Here is a 15,803-nt window from a genome sequence, read left to right on the forward strand (position 1 = left end):
GCGCTCATTAACTTCACTGAGGACTGTCCCAAAACCCTCCTCATCCCCTATCTGGACAGCCTCGTCCAGCACCTGCACGTCATCATGGTGGCCAAACTCCAGGAGGTGTGTCCCGCATCTTTCATTTATTGGATCAGTTAAAGGGAGTTTGTATCCCAAGCTGCTCCTTTAATGAGTGTTTTCTCTTCTGTTAGGTGCACAAAGCTAACGCGGTGAGATGTAGTTTGATCTGGATTAGGGTCTGTTCAGCTTCAATTCAGAAATGAATGCGGTTTCATTTAAGGTTGCTGAATTGAAATTCAATTGACCCTCAATTCAGATGTCAGGAGGTGTTTTGGAGTTGTGTGATCTCATGGTGTGATGGTGTGAAGACTTCTCATGCTTGCAGTGTTTGATTCTGTCTGGTTTAAGGTGCGGATTTCATGTTTTAATGTTTGATTCTTCCAGCTGATCCAGAAAGGCACCAAACTGGTGCTGGAGCAGGTTGTGACGTCCATCGCGTCAGTGGCAGATACTGCGGAGGAGAAGTTTGTGCCGTACTACGATCTGTTCATGCCCTCCCTCAAACATATTGTGGAGAACGCTGTTCAGAAGGAGCTTCGCCTGCTCAGAGGAAAGACCATCGAGTGCATCAGCCTCATCGGCCTGGCTGTGGGCAAAGAAAAGGTGCGTTTCAAGAAACAGTTATTTAATAGTTATTATATTAACATTGTAAAATTTAATTTTAATATAAATTTGTTAATCTATTTTTATTTTGCGTAATTTATCCATTTATTTAAACAACTTTTTTTATATGCTTACACCAAAGCATACTTTTTTAATTCTAGTTTTAATATTACTTTTTTCTTATACACCTATATTGTATTTTTAATGCATCCTTTTTTAAATTGATCTTTTTTTTTATTCTAACTTTGTTGGTTTTATATACTTTTTTCCCCTTAACTTATTCTTTTTACATTTTTAATGCATCCTTAAATTTCTTTATTTACCATTTTTATTCCAACTTCAACCATTTTATCTAATTTATTTTTATTGTAATTAAAATGTTAACTTCATTTATCCATTTTTATTTTTTAATTCTATATACCTAGTTTTTTTTTATTTTTATTTTGTTTAAATCTGTGAATACCTGATTTGTTCCCGTCCAACCCTTTTGTTATTTCTCTTAATAGTTCATGCCAGATGCTTCAGCTGTGATGCAGCTCCTACTAAAGACACAGACTGATTTCAATGACCTCGAAGATGACGATCCACAGGTCAGCAAACATCAGTCCAGCACATTGTCGTCTGATTTCAGTACTCGACTTCAGTATCTTGTGTTGTGTTTAAGCTGCTCTCTTGTTACCTGCAGATCTCCTACATGATCTCGGCCTGGGCGCGCATGTGTAAGATCCTGGGCAAAGAGTTTCAGCAGTACCTGCCTGTGGTGATGGGCCCGCTGATGAAAACAGCCTCCATCAAACCTGAAGTGGCCCTGCTTGATAGTAAGTGAGCTCTCTACACCGTCTGTGTTTTTAGGATTCATAGATACCCTTATAGTTTATATGCATGTATCTATTCATAAGAGGAGAAATAATGAACATTAACTGAAAAGTGTAATTTAAATATACTACTAGCTTTTGACTCTTTTAGACTCAGCTGGTTGTGAGTTAGTGTAACGGTTGTTGGTCTGACTCCTACAGCTCAGGACATGGAGAACATGTCTGAAGATGACGGCTGGGAGTTTGTGAATCTCGGAGATCAGCAGAGTTTTGGCATCAAGACGGCAGGACTGGAGGAGAAAGCAACGGCGTGCCAGATGCTGGTGAGATGACAATCCACATATGCAACCAACTAACACTTGGCCACCAAAATCAACATTTGAGGAGCAAATTGATGTTTTGTTTTCCATAGAGTCTGGGAATGTAACCAAACCACTACATTTCCTTATTGGAAGTTCTTAACCTCTTAAGATCTTTTTTTTTTTTACTGATTTTGGCATACCTAAATTTAAAACTGCCCTACTCGCATACATTGGAGTAACTTGATAATGGTCTCATTTCACAGAAAATACCCTAAATTTTAACACACGGGTGGAATTTATACCTTTTTTTTTTTAATATATATATATATATATATATATATAATTTTGATGAACACTAACTATATATGTGACCCTGGACCACAAAACCAGTCTTAAGTCGCTGGGGTATATTTGTAGCAATAGCCAAAAATACATTGTTTGGGTCAAAATTATTGATTTTACATTGTCAAAAATCATTAGGATATTAAGTAAAAATCATGTTCCATAAAATTTTTTGTAAAATTCCTACTGTAAACCTATCAAAATGTAATTTTTGATTAGTAATATGCATTTTTAAGAACTTAATTTGGACAACTTTAAAGGTGATTTTCTCAGTATTTTGATTTTTTTGCACCCTCAGATTCCAGATTTTCAAATAGATGTATCTCGGCCAAATATCGTCCTATCCTAACAAACCATATATCAATAGAAAGCTTATTTATTGAGCTTTCATATGATGTATATATCTCAGTTTTGTAAGATTTTACCTTATGACTGGTTTTGTGGTCCAGGGTCACATAAGTTGATTTATTTGAATGAAAGCAATATGTCCTCTAGGTGTCTCATTTTGCAAGAGAAGGAATACCTGACTTCAAAAGTGTCCCATTCCCACATACATTGGGCTAAATGGCTAAAAATGGTCTCATTTGGCACAAAACACCTTTAATTTTAACACATGGGTGGAAAAATTCATAATTATTACTGTTTGTTCACAATCCATAGTTTCCCTACTCTGCATTGAGTTGCAGAGCATGCTAAAACGATGCATGTATTCTGAAAGTTTAGATTGTTAGTTTTCAAAAGAAAATGTCTGTATTTGTGCTCCAACACAATATTTTCAAAACAACACGCAATGATGCAATTCCTGTACCGGTCTTATGAGCTTAAGAGGTTAAATTGATCATAAACTGATCTAAATGTAGTTGCGTGGCTAGAAATATTCTCTGCTGTTAATATTTCTGAAAAAAATCCATTTTGGACCCTGTAACTAACCAAATTACTGGCGTGTTGTAATAAAACTTCTGTTGAATTACTAGGGTGATGTTTTAACTTTACCTGTGTTCTTCCTCAGGTGTGCTATGCTAAAGAGCTGAAGGAAGGTTTCGTTGAGTACACAGAGCAAGTCGTCAAGCTGATGGTTCCTTTGCTCAAGTTCTACTTCCATGATGATATCCTTAGACTATAATCAGTCATTTTCTGTATATCATGCAGGGTAATGATCCAAAAGTGTTTTCTTTAATGCTGACATTTAGAGTGCAGGACAGGGTTATCTAACTTGAAGTGCTAAAACCTAAATTTGAAAAAAAAAAAAAAAAAAGAGAGAGATACATACACACTGATAGAGGTGACAAACACAACAAAATTACTAAATCTAAGTAAAATTAAAATAAAGAACTAGTTTAAAATGTTGTTTTTTTTTTTTCTTAAGTGTCCTCTTTTTTTTTAATGTTTATTTTATTTCTGTTCATGTGTATGTTGCCAAGGCTTTTTTTTGTGTGTGTGTAACAAAAACAAACAGAATTACTAAAACTTAAATTAAAAATGTAAAATATTAAACACAAATTCAAAGTAATAACTTAAATGTATAAAAATAACTAGTGCTTGAGGTAATGCTTTTCACAAATAAGTAATGCACAATTTTACACAGGAGTTAAAATGATTCACTCTGGATTTGTTTGTCATTTTAGTGCATTAACTTAAACTAAATTAGTTTTTGTTTTGTTTTTTCCCCTTGGCAACAAGCTAAGTCTTTAAATATAGATTTAAAAATGTAAATAACTTTAGTGTTTTGTTTTGGTTTTTTTAATAACCCTGATGGCTATCAGTTTCTCAGTTTTTAAAATGTGTTGATCAGAGATGATTTGTTCCCACACCTGAGACTCTGTTAGCATCCTTAACGTATGTGTTTTACGTGTGCGTGTGGCGGCAGCCGAGTCCATGCCTCTCCTGCTGGAGTGCGCTCGCGTCAGAGGCCCAGAATACCTCACGCAGATGTGGCACTTCATGTGTGACGCCCTCATCAAATCCATCGGCACCGAACCAGACTCGGATGTGCTGTCAGAAATCATGCACTCGTTTGCCAAGGTAATGCACATGTCAACTAGGTCAGTGTTCTTTCTGCAGCTCCCTGTAAGAATTTAAAAATGCTGTTTGTTCAGCGGTGTTTGTGTGTTTTAATAAGTGAATGTCTTCACTCATTAGTGCATTGAGCTGATGGGAGACGGATGCCTGAACAACGAGCACTTTGAGGAGCTGGGCGGCATTTTGAAAAGCAAACTAGAGGAGCACTTTAAAAACCAGGAGGTTAGACAAGGTGAGTCGCACAGGAAATACTTTACTTTTTCAGTGTTTTTTTTTTTTTTTTTCCTCCGTTTTTCGTTCATTTAGTTTTTTCCCTCTTTTCTTTTTTTCAGTTTCTTAGTTTTTTTTTCCTCATCTCTTTTTTTTTTTCAGTTTCTTTTCCTCCTGTTTTTTGTTTCTTTGTCTCAGTTACATTTTTCCTTTTTCATTTCTTTTTTTCAGTTTCGTGTTTTTTTTTTTTTTGTTTGTTTTTTTTCCTCTTTCATTTATACTTTTTTCTCCTTTGTTTTGTTTTTTTATTTGGTAGTTTTTTTTTTTTTTAGGATTTATAATCTCTCCTTTTTTTTTCTAATTTTTCCTCTGCCTTTTTTTTTCCCTTCAGTTTTAATTTTTCTAGATTTTGTTTTTCTCCCTTTTTTCCTTTTAATAATTCATTTTTTTCCCCCACCTTTTTTCTTTTTTCAGTTTATCTTCCTGGACCCCCAACCCTTCCTTCCTTGTTTGGTTTTTAATTATTTTTTTTTTTAGTCCTCTATAAAACATTTCTCCTTAATTCAGTTATTTCAATTTTCCTGTTTTTTTTTTTTTTTTTTTTTTTCTTGTTTTAATGATTAAATCTACATTTTAGAAATTGAAAAACATCTAATTCAACTCAAATTTAGACCCCTGTAAAATCATTTTATCCCCCCACCCTGAATTTCAATTTTTTTTTCCTTTTTAGTGTTGCTTTTGCAATACTATATTACAGACTACTTGCCTCTGATGGCAAATTTTTTTTTAGAAAATTGATTAAAAGATTTTGTCCTAATTGGACCCCTTTATCAGCCAATTGCAATCTTTAAGGCCTAATTTCAGGTGTTTTGGTGTCTAGGTGACATCTTAAATGTTTGAGATGTTTTAAATGTTTCATGACTAATTGTTTCTGTTCTCCGCAGCCAAACGACAAGATGAAGACTATGATGAGCAGGTTGAGGAGACGTTACAAGACGAGGTGTGCATCTCATCTAACGTACATTTCTTGTAAGTAATTTAGTTTAGATCAGTAATGGTGAAGCTCCTCTTGATCTGTATGTTCAGGATGACAACGACGTCTACATCCTGACCAAGGTGTCGGACATCCTGCACTCCATCTTCAGCAGCTACAGAGAGAAGGTTCTTCTGTGGTTCGAGCAGCTGCTGCAGCTCATCGTCAATTTGATTGTAAGTAACTGCGTCATGTCTGCAGTTAAGCTGTTTTAACCATTTATGCAGGTTGTTAATCATGGGGTTGTGTTCCTGACAGTGTCCTCACAGACCCTGGGCGGACAGACAGTGGGGTTTGTGCATATTCGATGATGTTGTCGAACACTGCAGCCCAACGTCCTTTAAATATGCCGAGTACTTCCTGCGGCCCATGATGCAGGCTCTGTGTGACACAAGCCCAGAGGTGCGACAGGCGGCCGCATACGGCGTCGGTGTCATGGCTCAGTTTGGAGGAGAAAACTACAGGCCTGCTTTCACAGGTGGGAAGTCTGATGTTACACACACTTTTTTTTTTTTTTTTTTTCTCCTTCTGTGTTTTTAGTTTTCTTGGATTCCATTTTAATGAATTCTGGATTCCAAATTAAATTTTAGTAAGCAAAAAGTATGTCTAATTAATTGAAATCATGGAGCTTATACAACATAAGAACCCTTTATGTTTTTAACAAACATTTTTGGGGGCCTGTTAATTTCATTTCTCTAATTTCCATTTAAATTTTTTTGTAAATTAAAAAAAAAAAAAAAACTTGTACAATTTACCAACAGCTTAACATTGATTTTTATGACTTATTTTATGGCCATTTCATTTTTATGAAATTTTCAAACTTATTTCTTTTAATTTCTCTAATTTCCATTTTAATGGTTAGTTTTTTTTTTTTTTTTTTGTGTGACATTGTTCCATATGGAACAACAACTTAACATTTAATTTTTATGGCTCTAAGAAATTTTCGAAAATTTTCATTTTGTTTTAATGGTTAAACTTAGTTTAATTAAATCAAATAATTTCAAATGGAACTTTTAATAATTTTTTCTTCCCTGTTTTTATTTAGTTTTAATTGTTACATTTAAAATCAAATCTTTAAAAAAAAATTCCTGGATACCATTTTAATGGGGTTACTTTTTTAATTAACAAAATCAAATCAAATGGAACCTTAAAATTTACCTTTTTTCTTATAAGAAAAAAAGGGAAATTTATTTTAAGGTTCCTTTTGATTTTGTTAATTAAAAATGTAACCATTAAAATGGTATCCGGGGGGAAAAATTCATATGAAAATGCAGAATTCTCAATTTAAAATAAATTATAAAAGATCTTTTGTATTTTATTTTAAATAGAGAATTCTGTATTTTCATATGAATTTTTCCCCCCTGGATACCATTTTAATGGTTACATTTAAGTAAACAACACTTCAAGTTTAATAAAAAAACAAAAACAAACTTGTTTTACAAAAACTTGGATTGCATTTGTTTAAAATTACATTTAAAAAGTATGTCAAATTAAATAAAATCATGAAACTTAGTGCCTTATTTTTTTTTTACAGTAATTTTCTTCAATTCTGTTAATTTTTATAGATTTTTTAATTTGATATTTGATATTTAATATGCATTACCAAAAATGATTAAGCTTTTAAATGTAATCAAATACATTTGTTTTATTTTAAGACATAAAATTTTAAATTCCTTTTATGACTTTCAATATTTCAATAACAGTCTTTTTGCACTTATTTAAAATTGGCCAAATTCCATGATATTCTGGTTACAGAGTATTTTTTGGGGGGGGGCTCTGTATTTGTTTCTCTGCAGCATAGAAATCATAGGTTCTTACATCAGACTTTATATTCATGCACATTGTCATTTGTTCTTCCAGAGGCTGTCCCGCTGCTGGTGGGAGTGATCCAGTCTCCAGACTCCAGAGCTAAAGAGAACGTGAACGCCACTGAGAACTGCATCTCCGCTGTGGGCAAAGTCATGAAGTACCGCCCAGAGTGTGTCAATGTCAATGAGGTCCTCCCTCATTGGCTCTCCTGGCTGCCACTCAACGAGGATAAAGAGGAAGCTGTCCACACATTTAACTATCTCTGTGACCTCATCGAAAGGTGTGTCTGCCAGCTATATTATGAACTCTGGAAGTCTTAGATGAAGGTTTGTGATTTGAGTTTAATGTTTGTTTCCTCGTGCAGTAACAATCCCATCGTTCTTGGACCTGAAAATACAAACCTTCCCAAGATTTTCATCATAATTGCTGACGGTGTTGCGAATGAATCGATTAAAGGTGAAGATGGTTGCAGCAAACGATTGGCCAACGTTATTCGTCAAGTACAAGTAAGTTTAATGTCATGTCATATGAAAACTCTAGTCTTGAAGAATATTACTGTTTTATATTACTAATTATATTTTCTTTTTTTTTGTGGGTGTTTACATTTTTTACATTTGAAATGGTTATCCTATAAACATGCATGTTTATCAACATAAAATGAACATTTAAAGAGCTAATTTATGCATATTAACATGTAGTTTTAACATTCAAAATCCCAGCATTGCTTTTTTTAATTTCAATAAATGTATTTTTTTTTTTATAGCACTAACAATATAAATGAGAAATGTAGTTTATATATAGGGGTGCATATAAGTTTTATTTTTTGCCTGGAGATTTGGTTTGGCCCTCACACTGCACATAGTGTGACCCATTAAATATAATTAAATACTAAATAAATAGTGATATCATTGGAATTTTTATTTTTTATAAAATAATAGTGTGGTAGTTGTAGTTTTAAAATAAAAAGGGAATATTATATTAAAATTACAAATTTTATAGTGAACTTAGTTTTTTTTTTTTTTTTTTCGTGAATTTCAAACTTAATTTAGCAAGCTTTTATTTTGGCGGGTTGCCTGCAAGTGCGTAAACGTTCAAAGAAAAGTGTGAAAGGTGTGCATATATGCATAAATACATGTATACATATGCGTGTGTGTGTGAATTTTATTTTTATATATCTTATATTGCATATACTTACAAGTTTAGTAAAATTGTATGTATAATACATTATTATAATCATGTATGTAAATTTATATATAATATGTGTATATGATTACATTTGTATGTCTAAACAAATTTTTTTTTACCAAATACTTGTTAAAATATTTTGTATATTAAATATTCTTTCTAAAATATATATATTCTATACTATTAATGTACATAATGGTTCATCTAATTTTAGTATTTCTGTTTGCTATATTGATATAAATGTTATATTGCATATAAATGTTTGTTTATATCCTTGTTTTTTAAAGAGCTATTGGATTAGTTTTCTGCATATATGCTTTTAAGTATATTTTCAGTATTCATGAGTTTTTTTTTTTGTTTTTTTTCTTTAGACCATTTCAGAGCACAGGCAGGATTTTATTTTCCCACACTTAGTTTTTTTGCTTACAGGTTGACCCAAGAAGAATTTACATCAGTTTCTGTGTCTGTCAAATGTTTAACCGTGCCTTTTTTTTTTTTCTTTTTTTTTTTTTTCTCCTTCTCTCTTCAGGTTTCTGGAGGCCTCTGGACGCAGTGTGTATCGGCGCTCAACGAGACGCAGCAGAAGGCCATCCAGGACCTCCTGAACACAGCCTGAGTGAACGAGCGAAGCCTTAACCCTGTAAAACAGCCCATCTATTGAGGATTTAAAAACTTTGCACCTGGAATTCCACATCTACATTTTTGGCCCTCTCCCTATTTCGAGTAAAGAACCGTCATGTGACTTGAGTTTGCGTTGGGCCTCTGAGCCGTCTGGACCCCATCTCTTCGAGTCTTCAACAGCGGGGACTGAGGGTCTGGCGAGTGCGTGTGCGTCTCACCTCAAAAAGAGGGCCAGCGGCTTCAGAAACCCTCATCTTGAGCAGACGTGGGGGGGATTTAGGGGTATGAAATGAAACTAACAGTCATCCATCGTAGATCTTAAGAATTTCTGGTGTAGAAATTGTGCTTTTCTCCCTTACGAGATCAGTTATAGTTGTTTTGTCAACTCGTGTGTCTTGTCGATCCTTGCCGAAGCTGATTTGGGGCTCGGTCCGGCGCTTTTCTCCGACGGATCGGACCGAACTTGTCGGTTGAGCTCGAATGCAATAGAGCGATGATGCAGCAGTCTTGTTGTCGACTTTTTTTTTTGTTGTTGTTTTTTTTCCTTTTAGGTTTTTGTTTTCTTCTCTTCGACGCCGGTCCAGATCGCCGGCGGCGATGTTCGGGAGAAACGGGCAACGGTTTGCTCCACCTTTGCTGATGGTGATGTCTGTGTTACGGCTAACATTGTCTGTCATTGGCTCACTTAATCCATGCAATGAAATAAACAGCATAGGAAAACCAGGACTCTGGGTTCGGGCTTCTCATTATGAAGGAAATGCACAAATCTGAAGCCGGTTGGCTTACGACTTGTCACATGTCCATGGAACATTTGTATGATATGCAATCTATCCTGGTTAATCATTTTACAACACTTTCAGTATTAAAGCTGCAAGACATGATGAACTTTGTGTCAGCCTTTCATTACAATCTGCATGCTCTGGAATCTGGTTTGTTGCATTCAGTAGGTTTACTCAAATGAATGCTTGTTTTTGACCATTATTTTAAAGTGGATACAATGCCTTAAGCAGAAACTGACAGAACGGAAGCCGTTTACATGGCCTTTTTATGGTTTTACAGCAGTAACTGGAGATAAAGTTGACTGGGAGCTTGTATAAAAATGTTTGTCAATAGCAAAATTAGTAATGTAGGTTTCAAGAAAATAATTGCATATAAACAATTAATATTAGTGAGACAAACTTTGTTTACTTGATCAGTGTTGAAATGAGTTCTAGTCAAAGGGAACATGCATATGATGCTAAATTGACATTAAGATGTCACTGGATTCAGTAAGGTGCCAAAAAGTTGAGTTTTAAAACAGAGTTAAAAAAAAGCCTGAAGACAAGTCTATCGCTTACAGCTTCAGTTATGGCATCAAAGCGGATTCGTGTTGTTGGAATGTCTTGCAGGAACTGTAAAATCCTGAAAGATTAAAATGTTCTTGTTTTACAGGTACATAATGCTGTTTTAGTTAAGCTTAGTCAGTGTTGGGTTAAATTACTCTTTAAATTAAAAAATAATTTAAAGAGTAATTTAACATTTAGCATTACTTATTACTAGGGTTGTAAAGGTGTGGAAAATTTCCAGAAACTTTCCCAAAATCCCATGAAGATTAAAAATTCAAAATTTGTACTGAAATTTTCCAAATTTTTGCAACCCTCTATTTCATTATTCAATTGTTTATAGAATATTTGATGAAATTACAGCACTAGTTACATTCAGAATCTAATACATTATTGTAGTCGATGTTGGTTTGTTTTGGACTGATTCCATTTTTTTTTCCGAAATCAATTTTTATAAAATTCCATTGCATTACACTTAGTACGTTTATTTTATTTTGCATTATATTGTAGTCAATGTTGGATTCTTTTGTACTGATTCCAAATGAATTTAATACAATGGGATTTCTTTAAATAAAGTTTTATTACGTATTTCATTAGTAAGATTTTATTTATATGCATTTAATGGGCATTAAATTGTAGTCAATGTTGGATTCTTTTAGACTGATTCTAAATTAAATTTAATAACATTTTTATTAAAGAATTCCCATTGTATTACATATTTCATTAGCAACAGTTATTTTATTGTATTTTATTTATATGCATAATTGTAATACAATGTTATTAAATAAATCCCATTGTAAGACATATTTCATTAGTAGTTATTATGTATATGCATTTATTGGGCATTATATTGTAGTCAATGTTTAATTCTTTTGGACCGATTCAAAATTTAATTTAAACACAATTTTATTAAATCCTATTATATTACATAATATTTCAATAGTAAGATTATTTTATTTATATGCATTTATTGGGCATTAGATTGTAGTCAGTATTGAATTCTTTGGGACCAATTCCAAATGAAATTTTAATCAAATTGTATTAAATAAATCCCATTGTATTACATAATTTTTCATTTGTAAGCTGTTTTTATTTTATGTTATTTTTAGGGCCGGGACTTTAACGCGTTAATTAAGATTAATTAATTACACAAAAATAACGCGTTAAATTTTTTTAACGCATTTTAATCGCACTTAATTTTGCACCGCGGAACGTTTCTCACTGGATGAGTTTCAGCGGACCGATTATACTGGAGCACCAACTAGCGTTACTAAATGCGCATATCACCGCAGCACATCGAGCCTCAAGTATCACCTCAATGCTTTTACAGAAGGTCTACCTACCTATAGGGTACCTGAATTTCTGAAGTGTAGGCTAGTATATTTCTAAATATCCCAGTGTTTTCCCTACCATTATCTTAGGGGGGCGCGTTTACAATGTCTCCTCCAAGAAAACACGGACTGGATCGGGGACTCCATTCATAAAAACCGAATTTACTATAGCGCGGAATACCACGTAAATTCGTCGATTTTTTATTGATAAATCAAAAGTTGGTCTGTCACTTAATTCAAATCGCGATATGAACTAGTGTCTGTAAAAACTGAAATGCAAAAGACCGTTTTAATATGAATCCTGCATGTACGGTTTGCCTCTGTATGTTAGAATGGAAGTGACGCGTTTTTTTACTGCACGCGTGATGCTCCCGTTAATTTTTGGCATTTGCATCTCAAATGAACAGATAGACTCAATCTCCAAAGCTACTGTCAGTGTCACTTTTACCGTTTCATTTGAGAAAACTAGCATCATATCATACTTTACACACAGAAACTTCACGGCAACCTGTCAAAATAAAAGTACGGTTTAACATGAAACAGAACAATATTCCTATTTAAATAATTGACAAAAAACAATATATATTATAAAAAATATAACAACAAGATTAACCACTTAATTGTAGAAAAAAAATACTACGATTATTATTTAAATGTTAAATTATTATTATTTATTGATTTTAACAGCAAACCTCTTGTTTGTTTGCCAAAAATTAAAAAGGTTTATTTTTCATTTGATTAAAAATAAATAAATGTTTATGCTTTCATTTGATTATGAGAAAATTAAAACACAAGAATTTCTTAAAAAAAAAAAATAGCAAAAGATTGTAAAGCCCTATTGTTCAAAATGTTAAAATAGAGAGTTTTGGATTTATTTTTTCACTGAAATAAATGTTTTATGTTAAATAAACATTATTACACAAAGTAGGGGTAAAGTACCGAGAAAAAAAAAGTATGGAAACCTAGGGGAAACACTGTATCCTATTGCTACACTTAATGTCAATATTGCACTGGTCTGTTGGACTTGGTTGAACAAAAATAAACAATATTTTGTTGCTTAAGTTTATGTATTCAGTCATTATTCAATGGTATACTAAAAATCCATATGAAAAAACTTACTTCTCACTGTTCTCAGGTCAAATATTTATATGCGATTAAAATGCGATTAATTTCGATTAATTAATTACAAAGCCTCTGATTAATTAGATTAATTTTTTTAATCGAGTCCCAGCCCTAGTTATTTTATTTTAGTCATGCATCCACAGCTTGGTGGCGCTGTTACACATCACAGTAATTTTATTTGAGTCACTTGTGATGTCTTTAAATTGTAAAAATGTACTGTGGCTTTACCATGGTAAAATATGTAACCCTGGACCTTAAGTAGCACAGGTATATTTGTAGCAATAGCCAAAAAATACATTGTATGTGTAAAAATTGTTTGTTTTATGCCAAAGATCACGTTTCATTAAGATGTTTAGTAAATTTCAACCTAAATACACACAAAAAACTACATTTTTGAGTAGTAATATGCATTGCTAAGAACTTAATCTGGACAACCTTAAGGGCGATTTTCTTAATATTTAGATTTTTTTTGCATCTTCAGATTCCAGATTTTCAAATAGTTGTATGTAGATGATATATAAATCTCAATTTCAAAAGAAATTGACCCTTATGACTGGTTTTGTGGTCCAGGGTCACATCTATGGTACCATGAGGTTTGAATATTATTTACCATCTCAAATGGTAATTATGTGGTATGAGATGGTAATAATGTGGTACACCCCAATGTTCTCCAAAAATACTATGGCAATACCATGCTACATGCCCAAAAACAGTACATTTTTGAACTTTGACGCAAGACATTCCAGTATGAATGCCTCAGGACTTGTTGAATCCGCCGCCAGGTGTCGCTGTTGTCCTCACATCATTCATGAGGCTGTAGTGCGGGTGTCGGAGGCTGGAGGCGGTGTTTTATTGTAAGAAATCAGTTCGGGATCAGTCGTTCAGTCATGGCGTCCGGGAAGACGGTGGATTGCAGCGCTTCCCGCGAATAACTGCCGACAAAACTGATTCATTGCGACTTCAGCCGCTGCCTTGCGCGTTACTTTCGCGGAATATCATTTAACAACACACTTACGGAGCTATCCAGTCACAAGGAGCATTAGTTCAGCAGTGAAGGTAAGATTCTGGCTTCTTTTATTGGCACGCAATAAACCGGCGGCGAAAAAAGAGTTACTATTAATCGAACGTTCGCTACACACGCTGATACATTGTAGCTGTTTCCATGGTTACACGATTATTTCTTACGAGCCGCCGCCGCTGCTGCCACGCGTCATTTCGAATGTTTCCACTCCTCACCTCTGAAAATCAAAGATTTACTATAGTGCTTTACCATAGTGCTTGTCTCTGTCGCTGCACAACTCTACTGCACTTTTGCGTTTGGCAAAAGCACTATGCTAATACCATGTTTGGTTTGATCCTAAAAACAATTACTGTGGGAGTACTATATGTTGGTAGTTTATTTAAATGGCACTCCAAGGTACTTCCAAGAAAGCATTGGCTCTTGTCCAGAAGCATAGTATTATCTTGTTGCATTTCTGGTACCATAGTAATACAATGCTTTACAAATGGGTTTCTTTTTCTACCATGGTGTCATTTGATAACATCAACTATACTGTGGTATTAGCATAGTACAGTTGTGTAAGGGTCACACTGCTTTTCTCTCAGCTTGTTTTTTAACTAATGTATGGGCTTAAACCAGAACTAGATGAAGCACCAATATTGACCCTTTTTCTTAATTGCATTAATTTTGCATGTGATGTGGTATTTTAAGTGTGTGTGGAGGACATTATGGAATTTCCCTGTCACATGAATTCTTGATTTTGCTAAAACACACACACACACACACACACACACACACACACACACACATAGTCAGTCAATGCAGCTTAACCTACTAACATCTGAACCTCAGGGATTACTCGACTAACCTACATCCGCTGGCCCACTGTAAGCACACGCATAGACACGGATTTCAAGTCTTTAAGCAAAATGACCAAGGCAATCATCATTTCTACAGTTTTAGATTCATATGTTCCATCTTTAAATTTCAAAACTACATTTCATGCCATAATTATAGACATTTATTTCTAAATGTACTATGGTGATCACTGTGATTGCTGTGAAATAATAATAATAATAATAAAAAAACAAAATATGTGACCCTGGACCACAAAACCAGTCTTAAGTAGCATTGGGTATGTTTGTAGCGATAGCCCAAAATACACTGAATGGGTCAAAATGATGGATTTTTCTTTTATGCCCAAAATCATTGGATATTCAGCAAGGATCAAGTTCCATGAAGATATTTTGTAAATCTCCTACCGTAAATATTTCAAAACTTGATTTTTGAGTAATATGCATTGCTAAGAACTTCATTTGGACAACTTTTAAAGGCTATTTTCTCAATATGTAGATTTTTTTTGCACCCTCAGATTCCAGATTTACAAATAGTTGTATCTCAGCCAAATATTGTCATATTTTAACATTTTCTCAGCTTTCAGATGATGTGAAAATCTCAATTTTAAATAATTGACACTTATGACTGGTTTTAATGCTTAATACTTAGGGGGCGTTTACACAACATCGTTTTCAACTAAAAACTGTAAACTTTTTAAGATCTCTGATTGTTTAGCATGCAGTCCAAAATATGAACCTGAAAAGAGAGAGATGCATAGCTTCGAAGTCAGTAGTGATGTCTGGGTTAGCTACATGCATATCTGCTTAATCTGTTAGGATGCGTTGGGATATTAACATGTAACATGCTGAATACACTAAATATCTTCTTACTTCGTATGGCTTCGTATCACTTGATAAATATTGCATAAATCTGCCATAAACGTAGCATAATAATGGGGTCATCGGATGCAAAACTCACTTTTCCATGTTGTTTGAACATCAATGTGTGTTGGCAGTTTGTGTACACAACCACTCTACAATTATAAAAATCCGCCCAGTGGTATTTTTTTTAATCAGGTCATTCTCAGCTTCTTGTGGGTGTGACGACACACGACAGAGGCCCCTCCCACGATAGTTGATTGACATGAGTGCCTTACCTTAGACCTGCCCTCACCGAGCTCAAACAGTCT

The 15,803-nt window shown here is 34.0% G+C and overlaps 2 protein-coding genes across 2 annotated transcripts in view; both read left to right on the forward strand.

Annotated features, from left to right (window-relative positions):
* Positions 1 to 6: 6 nt before the first annotated feature.
* Positions 7 to 9,883, forward strand: LOC141336429 (importin-5-like; the record flags this gene model as incomplete). The annotated part of the gene is made up of 14 exons (XM_073842061.1): positions 7 to 105; positions 448 to 666; positions 1,173 to 1,256; positions 1,352 to 1,484; positions 1,683 to 1,804; positions 3,135 to 3,231; positions 3,975 to 4,147; positions 4,265 to 4,376; positions 5,299 to 5,354; positions 5,441 to 5,563; positions 5,646 to 5,865; positions 7,248 to 7,476; positions 7,561 to 7,702; positions 8,911 to 9,883. Coding segments are annotated over 14 exons (1,896 nt in total), but the record flags the coding sequence as incomplete, so codon positions are not given.
* A 3,787-nt stretch (positions 9,884 to 13,670) lies between these two features.
* The window catches only part of farp1 (FERM, RhoGEF (ARHGEF) and pleckstrin domain protein 1 (chondrocyte-derived)), an 82,841-nt gene continuing 80,708 nt past the window's right edge, over positions 13,671 to 15,803 (forward strand). Inside the window, exon 1 of the mRNA XM_073842329.1 lies at positions 13,671 to 13,833. The gene's annotated coding sequence lies outside the window, so the exon portion shown is untranslated. The remainder of the gene's footprint in view (positions 13,834 to 15,803) is intronic.

This window comes from Garra rufa, chromosome 6 (genome assembly GCF_049309525.1).
Source record: "Garra rufa chromosome 6, GarRuf1.0, whole genome shotgun sequence".
Lineage (NCBI taxonomy): Eukaryota > Metazoa > Chordata > Actinopteri > Cypriniformes > Cyprinidae > Garra > Garra rufa.